Genomic DNA, 12,774 nt, shown 5'->3' with positions numbered 1-12,774 from the left:
GTCACTCTGGACCCTATCTCTGCCCTCTAGCGTATCTACCTCTCCCCCAGCTTAGTGTCATCTGCAAACTTGCTGAGGGTGCAATCCATCCCCTCATCCAGGTCATTAATAAAGATATTGAACAAAACCGGTCCTAGAACCGAACCTTGGGGCACTCCGCTAGAAACCGACTGCCATCCTGACATCGAGCCTTTGATCACTACCCGCTGGGCCTGGCCTTCTAGCCATATTTCTATCCATCTTACCGTCCATTTATCCAATCCACATTCCCTTAACTTGCTGGCAAGAATATTGTGGGAGACTGTGTCAAAAGCCTTGCTAAAGTCAAGGTATATAACATCCACTGACTTTCCCATGTCCACCGAGCCAGTTACCTCATCATAGAAGCTAATCAGATTGGTCGGGCACGATTTGCCCTTTTTGAATCCATGCTGACTATTCCTAATCACTTTCCTCTCATCCAAGTGTCTCAAAATGGATTCCTTAGGGATCCCTTCCATGATTTTTCCAGGAACCGAGGTAAGACTCACCGGCCTATAGTTCCCTGGATCATCCTTCTTCCCTTTTTTGAAGATGGGCACTACATTTGCCTTTTTCCAATCATCCGGGATTTCTCCCGATCTCCACGACTTTTCAAAGATAATGGCCAAAGGCTCCTCAATGACAGTTGCCAACTCCCTCAGTACCCTCGGATGCATTAAGTCCGGACCCATGGATTTGTGGATTTCCGGACCCATGGATTAGCTTTTCTAAGCAGTTCCTAATCTGTTCTTTACCCACCACGGGCTGTCCATCTTCATCCCATCTTCCATCACTTAGCGCAGAAGTCCAGGAGCAGACCTTGTCCGTGAATACAGAGGCAAAGAACGCATTGAGTACTTCAGCTTTCCCCACATGATCTGTCACCAGGTTACCTCCTTTATCTATTAGGAGCTGCACATCCTCTCTGATCACCTTCTTCTTGTTAACATGCCTGTAGAAACCTTTCTTGTTATCCTTTACATCCTTAGCCAGTCGCAATTCCATTTGCGCTTTCGCCTTCCTGATAACCCCCCGGCATTCTTGAGCTATACCTTTAAACTCCTCCCTGGTTATTTGTCCAAGTTTCCACTTTTTGTAAGCTTCCTTTTTGTGCTTAAGTTCACCAAGGGTTTCCCCTGTAAGCCAATCTGGTCTCCTACCATGTTTGCCTCTCTTGCTACGAGTCAGGATGGTTTCTTTCTGTGCCTTCAATAAGGCTTCTTTAAAATACTGCCAGCTGTCCTGGACTCCTTTCCCCTTCATGTTAGCATCCCATGGGATTCTGCCCATCAGATCTCTGAGGGAGTCAAAATCTGCTTTTCTGAAGTCCAAGGTGTGTATTTTACTACTCTCTTTTCTTCCTTTGGTCAGGATCCTGAAATCTACCATCTCATGATCACGGCTTCCCAGGTTGTCACCCACCTCTACTTCCCCTATTAGTTTCTCCCTGTTTGTGAGCAGAAGTTCAAGCTGCGCACAGCCCCTGGTCGGATCCTTCAGCACTTGTGTCAAGAAGTTATCCCCAACATTCTCCAAAAACTTCCTGGATTGCCTGTGTACTGCTGTATTGGTTTCCCAACAGATGTCAGTGTGATTAAAGTCCCCCATGAGAACCAGGGCCTGAGATCTGGCAGCTTCGCTCAGTTGGCCAAAGAAAACCTCATCTACCTCATCCACCTGATTTGGTGGCCTGTAGCAGACACCAACCACAACATCACTGCTGTTGTTTGCTCCTTTAAACTTAACCCATAGACTCTCAGTTTTTTCTCCCTCTTTATACTGGAGTTCAGAGCAATCGTAGTGCCTTCTTACATATAGCGCAACTCCTCCTCCTTTTCTCCCCTGCCTGTTCTTCCTGAACAGTCTATACCCTTCCATGACAGCGCTCCAGTCATGCGAGTCATCCCACCAAGTCTCTGTTATCCCAATTAAGTCATATTTCTTGGACTGGGCTAGGGCCTCCAGTTCTTCCTGTTTGTTGCCCAGGCTTCTCGCATTAGTGTACAAACACTTCAGGTAAACAGTTGATTGCCCTATCATCTCCATTCGAGCAGGGGTCCTCCTTTCTTGCTCTTTCCTCTCTGCATTTCTTCCCGGTATCCGACTTTCCCTCTCCCCTCAGGGTTTTGGTCACCGTCCCCTGACGAACCTAGTTTAAAGCCCTCCTCACTAGGTTTGCAAGCCTTCCTCTCTTCGTTAGGTGGATCCCATCTCTTCCTAACAATCATTGCGCCCGGAACAGAGTCCCATGGTCGAAGAAACCAAAGCCCTCTCTGCGACACCACCTGCGCAACCACGCATTTACGTCCTCAATTCGACGATCCCTGCCCAGTCCTTTCCCTTCAACAGGGAGGATGGACGAGAACACCACTTGCGCTCCGAATTCTTGGATCCTTCTTCCCAGCGCTACATAATTCGCAGTAACCTGCTCAAGGTCATTCTTGGCTGCATCATTAGTTCCTACATGGAGAAGCACAAAGGGGTAGCGATCTGAAGGTTTGATCAGCTTGGTAAGCCTCTCAGTCACTTCGGGTATGTCTACACTACCCCGCTAGGTCGAACTAGCAGGGGTAATGTAGTCATCCACACTTGCAAATGAAGCCCGGGATTTGAATTTCCCGGGCTTCATTTGCATGAAGCCGGCCGGCGCCATTTTTAAATGCCGGCTAGTTCGGACTCCGTGCCACGCGGCTACACGCGGCACGGATTAACTAGTTCGGATTAGGCTTCCTAGAGACTAGGACTTTTCAGCTTGGAAAAGAGGAGATTAAGGGAGGATATGATAGAGGTATGTAAAATCGCGAGTGGTGTGGAGAACACGAATAAGGAAAAGTTATTTAATTGTTCCCTGTAGCCAGACAGGAACTTCTCCTGTAACATCTGTCTTTGCTTGCCTGGATAAGGCAGGCTGTTGTGACCATGAATGGCTGTAAACAGAGATACGCCAATTGCTGACCAAGAGGCTGCAGAGGAGTGCCCTTGACTGAAAACCCATGTTGATACGAACACACAGCCGTTCGTGGGGGGAGGAATCTCTCGCCCAGTAAAAAAATGTTTAGTACTCACAATTTAGTTATCTCTCTAGCAAGTGTAAATTAACTTGAAACTTGCTTGTAAGAACTGGTGCCACAAAACGGATCAGTACAATTTGGCATCTTAGATAAGAAAGAGGATACGGGCCCCCAGGGGTATAAAGATGGGTCCAGCAGCACATTTACTCTGAGTGTCAATCTATCATCTATCTGCTGGTCAGATTAGGTGTTTTGAGCTCCCGAGGTTCCACGGAGACGCCCACCTCGTATTTGTCTTTCCTAGGAATTGAGGGACCGGCCCTGGCCTGACACGCTGGAGTCAAGAGGCACAGAAAGAGGTAAAAATTGTACCTGGATGTGGTCCTTTGTCTTAAGTGTACACATAGGCTACGTCTACACTGGCCCCTTTTCCGGAAGGGGCATGTAAATTTCACTAGTCGTCGTAGGGAAATCCGCGGGGGATTTAAATATCCCCCGCGGCATTTAAATAAAAATGTCCGCCGCTTTTTTCCAGCTTTTAAAAAAGCCGGAAAAGAGCGTCTAGACTGGCCCCGATCCTCCGGAAAAAGTGCCCTTTTCCGGAGGCTCTTATTCTTACTTCGAAGTAAGAATAAGAGCCTCCGGAAAAGGGCACTTTTTCCGGAGGATCGGGGCCAGTCTAGACGCTCTTTTCCGGCTTTTTTAAAAGCCGGAAAAAAGCGGCGGACATTTTTATTTAAATGCCGCGGGGGATATTTAAATCCCCCGCGGATTTCCCTACGACGACTAGTGAAATTTACATGCCCCTTCCGGAAAAGGGGCCAGTGTAGACGTAGCCATAGACTTAGAGCTCTTTAAAGATTAAGCTGTCACTTGGTACCATTATTTCTATCTTTATTTTCTTTGTAACCATTTATAAGATCTATATTTGCTAGCAGTTAAGAAGTAGAGCAATAGCCATTGTAACCGTATGCTTTTATAAGCCTTTTTAATAAACCTGTAACTGTTTAAGTTTTTTTTTACCCTGATTTCTTCAGTTGCTGTTACAGAACCAAGCACAATTTAAAAGAACTTCAGCCGGTCATAAGGGACAGGTATAGGAGGAGCTTGGGCGTTTGGATCGTGCCACTCCCAGGTGACAGATCCGTTGGGGCATCTCTCAGTCTTCCCTAGACTGCCGGCTGCGAAGGGATCCTGTATCCTAGCAGCTAAAATCTGCGATGTAATAAGCTCTTCCTATTAACTCAGGGCGTCTTTCAGCCTGTTGGCTGCCCTCTGCGACAGGACCCCGGTCCTAGCAGTAAAGGCACAGACGTTAAACATTTTCTTGGAAACACACACACACACACACACTGCCCTGACCGTCGGCTGACATTCCTAATATAAGAACTGGGGGCAACCAAATGAAACTAATGAGCAGCAGGTTTAAAACAAATAAAAGGAAGTAGTTCTTCACACAGCACATAGTCAATCTGTGGAACTCCTTGCCTGAGGAGGTTGTGAAGGCTAGGACTATAACAGGGTTAAAAGAGAACTAGATAAATTCATGGAGGATAAGTCCATTAATGGCTGTTAGCCAGTATGGGTGAGGAATGGTGTCCCTAACCTCTGTTTGTCAGAGGGTGGAGATGGATGGCAGGAGAGAGATGTTCAGTTCACTCCCTCTGGGACAGCTGGCATTGGCCACTGTTGGCAGATAGGGTATTGGGCTGGATGGACCTTTGGTCTGACCCAGTATGGCCGGTCTTATGTTCATGGCTGGCAATATAGAGAGTGCCAGCTGGCCACTCTCTTCTTGGTGAGGACTGCTTCCTGTGGTGACCCTGCAGTATAACTGTCCCCTGCACTCACTTCCCCTAGCGGTCATTATGGAGTCCAGCTGTCCCTGCTCTTAGCCCCTCCCTTTCTGTGTTATGGAAAACAATAGAATTCCAGGCACATCCCATAGGCCTGGTACAAACAAATCTTGACCTTGCTTTAATTTAGGATGAAGAAGCTGCATAACAAATTTGGTGGTCCTAGTTCTTATTGTTTAGGAGGCGTTCTTGAACAAATAGACTGATAGATGGACGGACAAACTCACAGACAGACAGACTCACAAACTTTCTTAATAGCTAGCTGAACTAGATGACCAGGAGGGTAACGAGCTATTTAAGATGAAGCCCAGTATTGCCACAAGAACAAATGGGTGTATAATGGTCCTGAACAAATTTAGGCTAGACATCAGGTTTCTAACCAGCTCAGGATGAGGTTCTGGGCCTGCCTTACAAAAACGGGTTATGAGGCAAACAACTTAAGTGAGAACTGGACACATTTATGAGGGCAACTGTATGGCAGGGTTGGGTGCAGTGGGAGGGTGTAGTAGTTAGCAGCCTTGGGCACACTTCTGGTCTGTCTTATATTCCTAAAAGTGCAAGTTTCAGGGTTTCACCTAGCCAGCTGCAGGGGAATTCTCTTACCCTACCAATGTATTATTCAGTTTAAAAAACATCATCTGTCTCTGCAGCATTGGGGCTGTCCATGGCTGGATATGGGCTACTGTGCAGGATGGACCAGTGCTCTTCAGGTGACAAAGTGCATTCTCTGGCAGGTGCATGACAATAATTTTTGACCAGGTGCCACGTCTGAAATGTTTGAAGTGGCTCTGGGCAGCTGCAGGAGGAGGGGGCGGGGCCAGGACACTTCTGTGCTTCCCTGCCCACAGACCCTGATTCTGAACAGCTTGTGGTTCCCTCTAGGCACCCACCCCCTGGTGGAGGGAGACGACCCCCCTGGTGTTCCCCCTCTGCTCCCAGGTCATCAAGGTTTGGGGGCAGGGAGACCATGCGAAGTCTGCTCCCTGTCCTGCAAGGGAGTGCGTGCTTAGCGTCACCTGCCAGCTGAGCAACAGCTGGTGATTGACTCTAAGTGCCAAGCCCCTTGCAGGGTGGGAGGAAACTTCGCATGCTCCCTCCACCCCCAGGCCAACCTGCCCTGCCTCCATCCTGCAAGGAGCACACAGCGCACTCCTTTCAGAGCAGGGGCAGGGAGGAAGGAGACTTTGAGCACTTCTCCCCACCCCCAGGCCCTGATTGGCCTGGGGGGGCTGAGGGAGTGTGAAGTCTCTCACTCCCTGCCCTCCAGCGTGCGGCGTTTAGAATCAACTACAAGGGTTGACTCTAAGCGTCACGTGTGTTCCCACAGCTCTAGGCCTTGATTGATCTGGGGGGCGGGGGAGCAGCAGGACCTCCGTGGGCTGGATCATCCCACTGAAAAGGCCGGAGGCCCACAGAGGCCCTTTTGCCCACCCCTGATGTAGCTGATCGCCATATGTGGAGGTGTCAGGAAGGAATTTTCCTTCAGGTCAGCTTGGCTGAGACCGTGGGGAAGTTTTTTTCATGTTCCTCTGTACTTGACAAGATTTTTTGACAAGACTTGTCATGTTATTGTTTCCCTGTCATTGTGGTGTAATTTTCAGTTGCTGGGTTCAGTGTGTGGGTACTGAGTGGGGTTGGTGACTTGTACTATATGGAGGTCAGATTAGCTGAACTGATGGTCCCATTTGACCTTAAACACTGAGGCTGTGTCTACACTTGCGCAATTTCGCACAAAAGCGGCCATTCTTGCGCAAAAACTTGCTGCTTGTCTATACTGGCAGTGTGTTCTTGCGCAAGTAAACTGACGTTCTAATGTATGAAATCAGGGCTTCTTGCACCAGCACACTGATGCTCCCACTCAGGAATAAGGCCTTTTGCGCAACTGTTCTTGCGCAAGAGGCCAGTGTAGACAGGCAACATGAATTTCTTTCACAAGAAAGCCCTATGGTTAAAATGGCCATCAGAGCTTTCTTGCACAAGAGACAGTCTACACTGGCATGGATTCTCTTGTGCAAAAGCACATGCCAGTGTAGACGCTCTTTGCGCAACTACTTTAACGCAAGAACTCTTGCGCTAAAGAGTTTTTGCACAAGATCACGCTAGTGCAGACGTAGCCTGACTGCAAGGCTGCTGTTCATTCTTAGAAAGGGCAGCACTAGAGCCCCGCATTTAAGGCTGTCTGGATATGTCTACACTAGCCCCGTAGATCGATCTAGGGAAGCTAATGAGGGTGACTGGAATTGCAAATCAAGCCTGGGATTTAAATATCTCGTGCTTGATTTGCATGTTCCCGGCTGGTTGCCATTTTAGAAATTGACTAGCCCGAAGTAACTGCCCATGTCTACACGTGGCAGTGTAACAGGATTCCGATTTAAAGCTCTAACTCGAATTAACTGGTATTCCTCCTGCAATGAGGTTTACCAGCTAATTTGAATTAGGGCTTTAAATCGGACTCCCGTTTCACTGCCTCGTGTAGCTGCGGGCAGTTACTTCGGGCTAGTCAATTTCTAAAATGGCGACCGGCCTGGAACATGCAAATCAAGCATGGGCTATTTAAATCCCAGGCTTGATTTACAATTCCAGTCGCCCTCATTAGCCTCCCTAGATCGATCTAGGGGGCTAGTGTAGATGTACCCTCTCTGGTAAGCAAAACCCCTAAGCATGTGTTTAACGTCTCTTTGCCATAAGTGCTGTACTGACTAGGAATGGGCTGCTGAATTAGGGAGAGAGGCGCTCAGTCTCAGAAACTGTGCCCTGCAAATGCTAGTTAGACATTAAAGAGCATCCAGGAAAACTATCCCCCAACAGCTAATGAAAATAAATTTTTTTGGGGGGGGTCCATGACTCATAAAAGTAAAATAATCTGGGACATGTGAAAACAAAAAAAAAATTACAAAACATCTGAAAACAAGCTAAACTTCTTGGAAAAGAGGTCAGAAGTTGCTGCTCACAGATATTTATCAACAGTTACCACTTTGTGGGATCCAACAAAACAGTTACCTCGACTTACACTAAGAAAGTATGGTCAGTAGGAGGGAATCCCACAGGGTGATAAATATTTGTAAATGTTAAATGAGAGAGGATGCCCTTAAAACTTACTTCATTTTTCACCATTCTTCATGGAAGGAGTTATTTAAATCCTAAGCCCTTTCTCTGTACATTGTGTTTCCACTCGATTTATACCTCCATATATTTCAGTCAAATACCTCACTATCTGGAGTGGAAATTAAATACAAAGATGAGGATTTTTTCTGATGTTTGTCACTTTAGCACAAAGTAAATGTATAGAAGCTGGCTGAATGGCTTATGTGTTGACTCTGTACAGAAGCTAATGCATCTCTTGATGGGGCAGTAGAAAAGTTATAAATCATAATATGAACACCAAATAAATACCCAGAACTTCAAACTACTTTGGAAAATGGTAACAGAGCTGTCAAAACAATTTAGTGACCTTGACTGGTAGAAAGTAATGGGAGCACATTTACAGTGTTTAGGTTTTCTTCGTAACTAGCCCTTATATTTACCAGGCAGATGTTAAGTTTGAGATTTTGTTTACTTGTCCACTTGTATCAGAGCAAAGCCAGACTGTGTCTGGGCTAATACATGTGAGGGAGAAATGTCTTTTTCATTTTAAATCAAAAGAACTGAAAACAAAGACATCAACAGGAAATAAAACATTTTTATTGAATATCTGTGTAATATGTATGTTATTTTAATGACAACTCTATTGAGGGATTCACTACACAAAGTGAAACAAAATATAAACCACCTCATCAAAAATGAAGGTAAAATACAGCTAAAGTTGTCAGCTCGTGGGTCACGAGCAATATGGCAGGATAAAACACCCCAAACATTTCTACAAGATACAGAGAAAACCCACACGTAGAAACACTCAAGCAGGCAGTAAATATACACAAAGGCAACTAGGATCTTTCTACAGCATCAGATTCTAATACTTTACACAGCTTTGCCATGTGGCTTCTTTGAGGATGAAAAAATGTCATCTTGGTCATATAGCAGGTTCGGTCTCTGAGAATCATAGTACATTACAAACCAATTCTATGGTGACATTCAGTCTGGCAGTGTAGGAAGAGAATGCATTAAGAATACCTGAACACAATGTATCGACTCTGGCAGTTGAAACCTGCAAATTTCTTGAATGAACAACTTAAAGTTGGATACCGTGAAGTTGAATATCTGTTCTTTGCTGCAACTCTGTCAGCCTAGTTCCTGTCTCTGGTGAGATTTGGTCCTTTAAAAATATTCCAGCTTGATGCTCGTTATGTATACACCTGTTTATCTCAAAATATGCCTCAGTTGTGCCTTTTTCAGGTAAAAAGAAACACCCTTAAAATGATCAGTGTTGCTATTCCTATATTTTGGAGTGGGAGATAGTAAAAAGGTTTGATGCATATCCATTTTGTGCTTCCCAATTTAATTAGAGTGGGATTGCTTTGCCTCACAAGGGCTCAACTCTATAACACTACACCTTATCCCCTCATAAATGAAATCTGGGGGAAGAGAGAATTTATTTTTCAGTATAGACTTCCTGTTTAGGTTAATAAAAAGCTACCGCCTGAAATTATAGTAAAGGAAATCACACTCCTACCTCCAAAAGGTGTACTGTGCCACATTTTTTTTGGTGTTTAGTGGTACTGAAAAGAAGTAAGTCTTCAAAGCATTATAAATATATTCACAGTCCAAAACATAACAAAGAAAGGTCTCAAAGGATGAGACTAGAGATAAAATGTAATGCCCAAAATGACAGGATGAAATGCTATAATCTGAGATTATATACTGTCTAGACATAAAATGAAACGTTTACAAAGTAGAGTGGAGTGAAATATGGAATATTGCACAGTGCTCGACAAAATGCTGTGTGGTCATCCCATTCCTTATAATATCCTTGTCCCACGCATAGCGCGTCAGTTCTAAATTGGTCCATAGTAACTAGAACTGCTTGAGCTATGCACTCCTTCGGCAGTGCAGTAGAAGGGAATGGCAGTATTAATTACAATATCACTACGGAATAAACTGATTGCTATCCACTGAGAAAACTACATGTCTAAGCACACACGGCAGTCACAGTGGTACACAGAGCAGTCTTTCAAGACGCTTATGGAATGACTAATAGCTTTTATAATAGTGCCATTTACTACATAATAACATTGAAAACATTTAAAAACTCCTCCTGAAACGAGCATCTAGTATACATAAGAGGTTGCTTCAGTTTTCTTGAACTTGTTTTGTTTCACTTGTTTTTAAAGGACAAATTAAAACTTAAGTATAAATAGTATATAAAAAGGTCACTAGCTGTTCTCTTTTGGCTTACTTTGAAGTGCATTCAGAACTATGGCTAATTTTTTGTCTTTTTTGATGGGATTACAATACTGTCTGTTCACCATGAAACTTGTATAATAAACATACACGGCTGTGCTTAAAAAATATTCTGCATTCCTTCTAATCTGAGTTAGTATAATAAAATATTTTGTTACAAAGTCTAATGTGCAAACTCATTAGAATTCTAGAATGTGAAATCACAACTGGAATTCACAGTATGTTAATTTTGTATAAAGGTGATGATGGAGAGCTACTTTTTTTTCATGATTCGATGCAGCATTTCATTACTGCTGAATTTCCCTCCCCTCCCATACAACCTCCCCCATGTTGTTGTTATGTGAAATTGTTTCCCATGGACCTGTTTCCTCAATTGTCAGTGTAAAGCCATGATTTCAGTTTTTTAAATATATACAGAAAAATGATATATTGGCTACGCTTCCTTGAGGTCAGCCACGGAGCTGCTCAGATCATGCTAAGTTGCCTGTTAAAGAAGTCTACAAAATTGGATTCACCCCTCCAAGGTGTACTGTGTAAGCATATCTTGTTATTTTAAATGGTTCACTTGAAAGCTCAGATTTAAGTTGTCCTTTAATATGTCAGTGTAACACTACTAGTGCCTTACAAGTTGGAATTTTTGCTGGAATGCAGACGCTACAATAGTTACCCTATAATATATTATCAGCTCTCCTTAGTCTCAGTCAATTTACATAATTTAAAATAGAACATCTTATTAAAAACATCTAGATATACACAGATTAGGAAACGTTTACAACATACAAATACACAAACTAGAAATAAATTCTCAGCATACTGGTATATACAACTGTGTGATACAATAAATAATTTCTGTCATGCTCTATCTACACATCATATTGCTTAAAAGAAGAGTAGATCTGGAGGGCAGTGGCGAGATGAAAGGCCTTTAGAGGGCTCTCTACATTTAAAGTTGTGCAAATTAAAACAGGATTTTAAGTACCACTCATCTGTGTTAGGGACGCATGGCTGAAAATGAAAGGACCCATATTACTGAGGTATTTACAGATACTGGCTAAAGAGCACTATGTGGGCAAATGCAGAAAGGCTTCTTTTCTTCTTTTGTTGTTTACTTCTTGACTGCAAGCATGGCGTCTACCTCTTCCTCAACCTGTAGGGTGTGCCACTGTGCAATGGGTCGCCGTGGGTTGGCCAGCATGTCTGACCAGTGTCGTAGCTCTGCACCAGTGCTGTTGTAGCCCACAAAGACTTTCCCGATGGCATCGTTCTTGCCAATCTTGTCATAGTCCAAAACAGTCACAACAACTTGCACTTTCTAAAAGGAGATAAGAAAGAGCAATAAGCAAGGTCTGCAGGTAAACAGACACAAGCCTCACCAAGAGGGCTGCACCCTCCCATCTGGATCTATGTTCATTTATACCAAAATAAAAGATGATATAGCCCCTGTTTCTGCATGTTGGAAGACATGGACTTTAGGAAGATTTTTAAAAGAAAGTGATTGGCTGAAAGGGCCCATGTGAGTATGGGTTAGGTATATGAAGTAAGCCAGGTATAGACGTAACTTTTGTTACGGATCTTTTTTTCCCAGTACAAGATATATTTTCACTGTATTATCAGCTTTGAGAGAAAATATGACTGCATGGCTGTGTCTAGACCGGCAAGTTTTTCCGCAAAAGCAAGTGCTTTTGCGGAAAAACTTGCCAGCTGTCTACACTGGCCGCTTGAATTTCCGCAAGAACACTGACGATCTCATGTAAGAAATCAGTGCTTCTTGCAGAAATACTATGCTGCTGCCATTCGGGCAAAAGTCCTTTTGCACGAAAGGGCCAGTGTAGACAGCTCAGATTTGTTTTGTGCAAAAAAGGCTTGATTGCAAAAATGGCGATCGGGGCTTTTTTGCACAAAAGCACGTCTAGATTGGCACAGATGCTTTTTCACAAAAAGTGCTTTTGCAGAAAAGCGTCCGTGCCAAAATAGACGCTCTTTTCCGCAATTGCTTTTAATGGAAAACTTTTCTGTTAAAAGTATTTGCGGAAAATCATGCCAGTCTAGACGTAGCCCACAAGTATAACCCTCCAGAAAAGGACCCCACCTGTTTTTATTCTCTTCTCTTCTAGTGGGCTTCTGAGCTGGAATCCCAAACCAGCAGAATAACATAGGAGGCAGAATGCTACTTTTTTGTAGTTGCAGGCAGTCACAGATCATGTGAAATGACTACTGTGTACTTTATCTACTCATAGCATGGGGTTTTGCAGACAATAATAATGCTGCCTAGTCTTACATTGTTAATTTTATAACCTTTAATATGAATTATAAAAGAGGTAAGCACCATCATCCACATTTTATAGATGGGCAACTCATTTCCCCTACTCTCTATACCTAAGTTTCCCCAAGACTAGCCAGTCACTGAACTAGGAATAGGATCCAGGTCACTAAGGCAGGACAATATACAGCATGCTCCAAGAAAGCTACTGTAGATGGGTCCTGAGCCAAAAAAATTGAAATCTTTCCCATAACTTTCTTCTCATCAAATTTCTTTTTCAAATGGGTGC

At 43.9% G+C, this 12,774-nt stretch overlaps 1 protein-coding gene across 2 annotated transcripts in view; it reads right to left on the bottom strand.

The window, feature by feature from the left end:
- Window positions 1-8,549: 8,549 nt before the first annotated feature.
- SYT1 (synaptotagmin 1) overlaps window positions 8,550-12,774 on the bottom strand; it is a 523,899-nt gene continuing 519,674 nt past the window's right edge. For both annotated transcript variants that reach the window (XM_075932323.2, XM_075932321.2), the window contains exon 11: window positions 8,550-11,537. In XM_075932323.2, coding sequence (XP_075788438.1) covers window positions 11,331-11,537 — 207 coding nt within the window. In that variant the 3' untranslated portion in view covers window positions 8,550-11,330. The remainder of the gene's footprint in view (window positions 11,538-12,774) is intronic.

Source organism: Pelodiscus sinensis, chromosome 1, assembly GCF_052426305.1.
Source record: "Pelodiscus sinensis isolate ZL-2025 chromosome 1, ASM5242630v1, whole genome shotgun sequence".
Taxonomy (NCBI): Eukaryota; Metazoa; Chordata; order Testudines; family Trionychidae; genus Pelodiscus; species Pelodiscus sinensis.
This window is presented reverse-complemented; position numbering and strand designations above follow the sequence as displayed.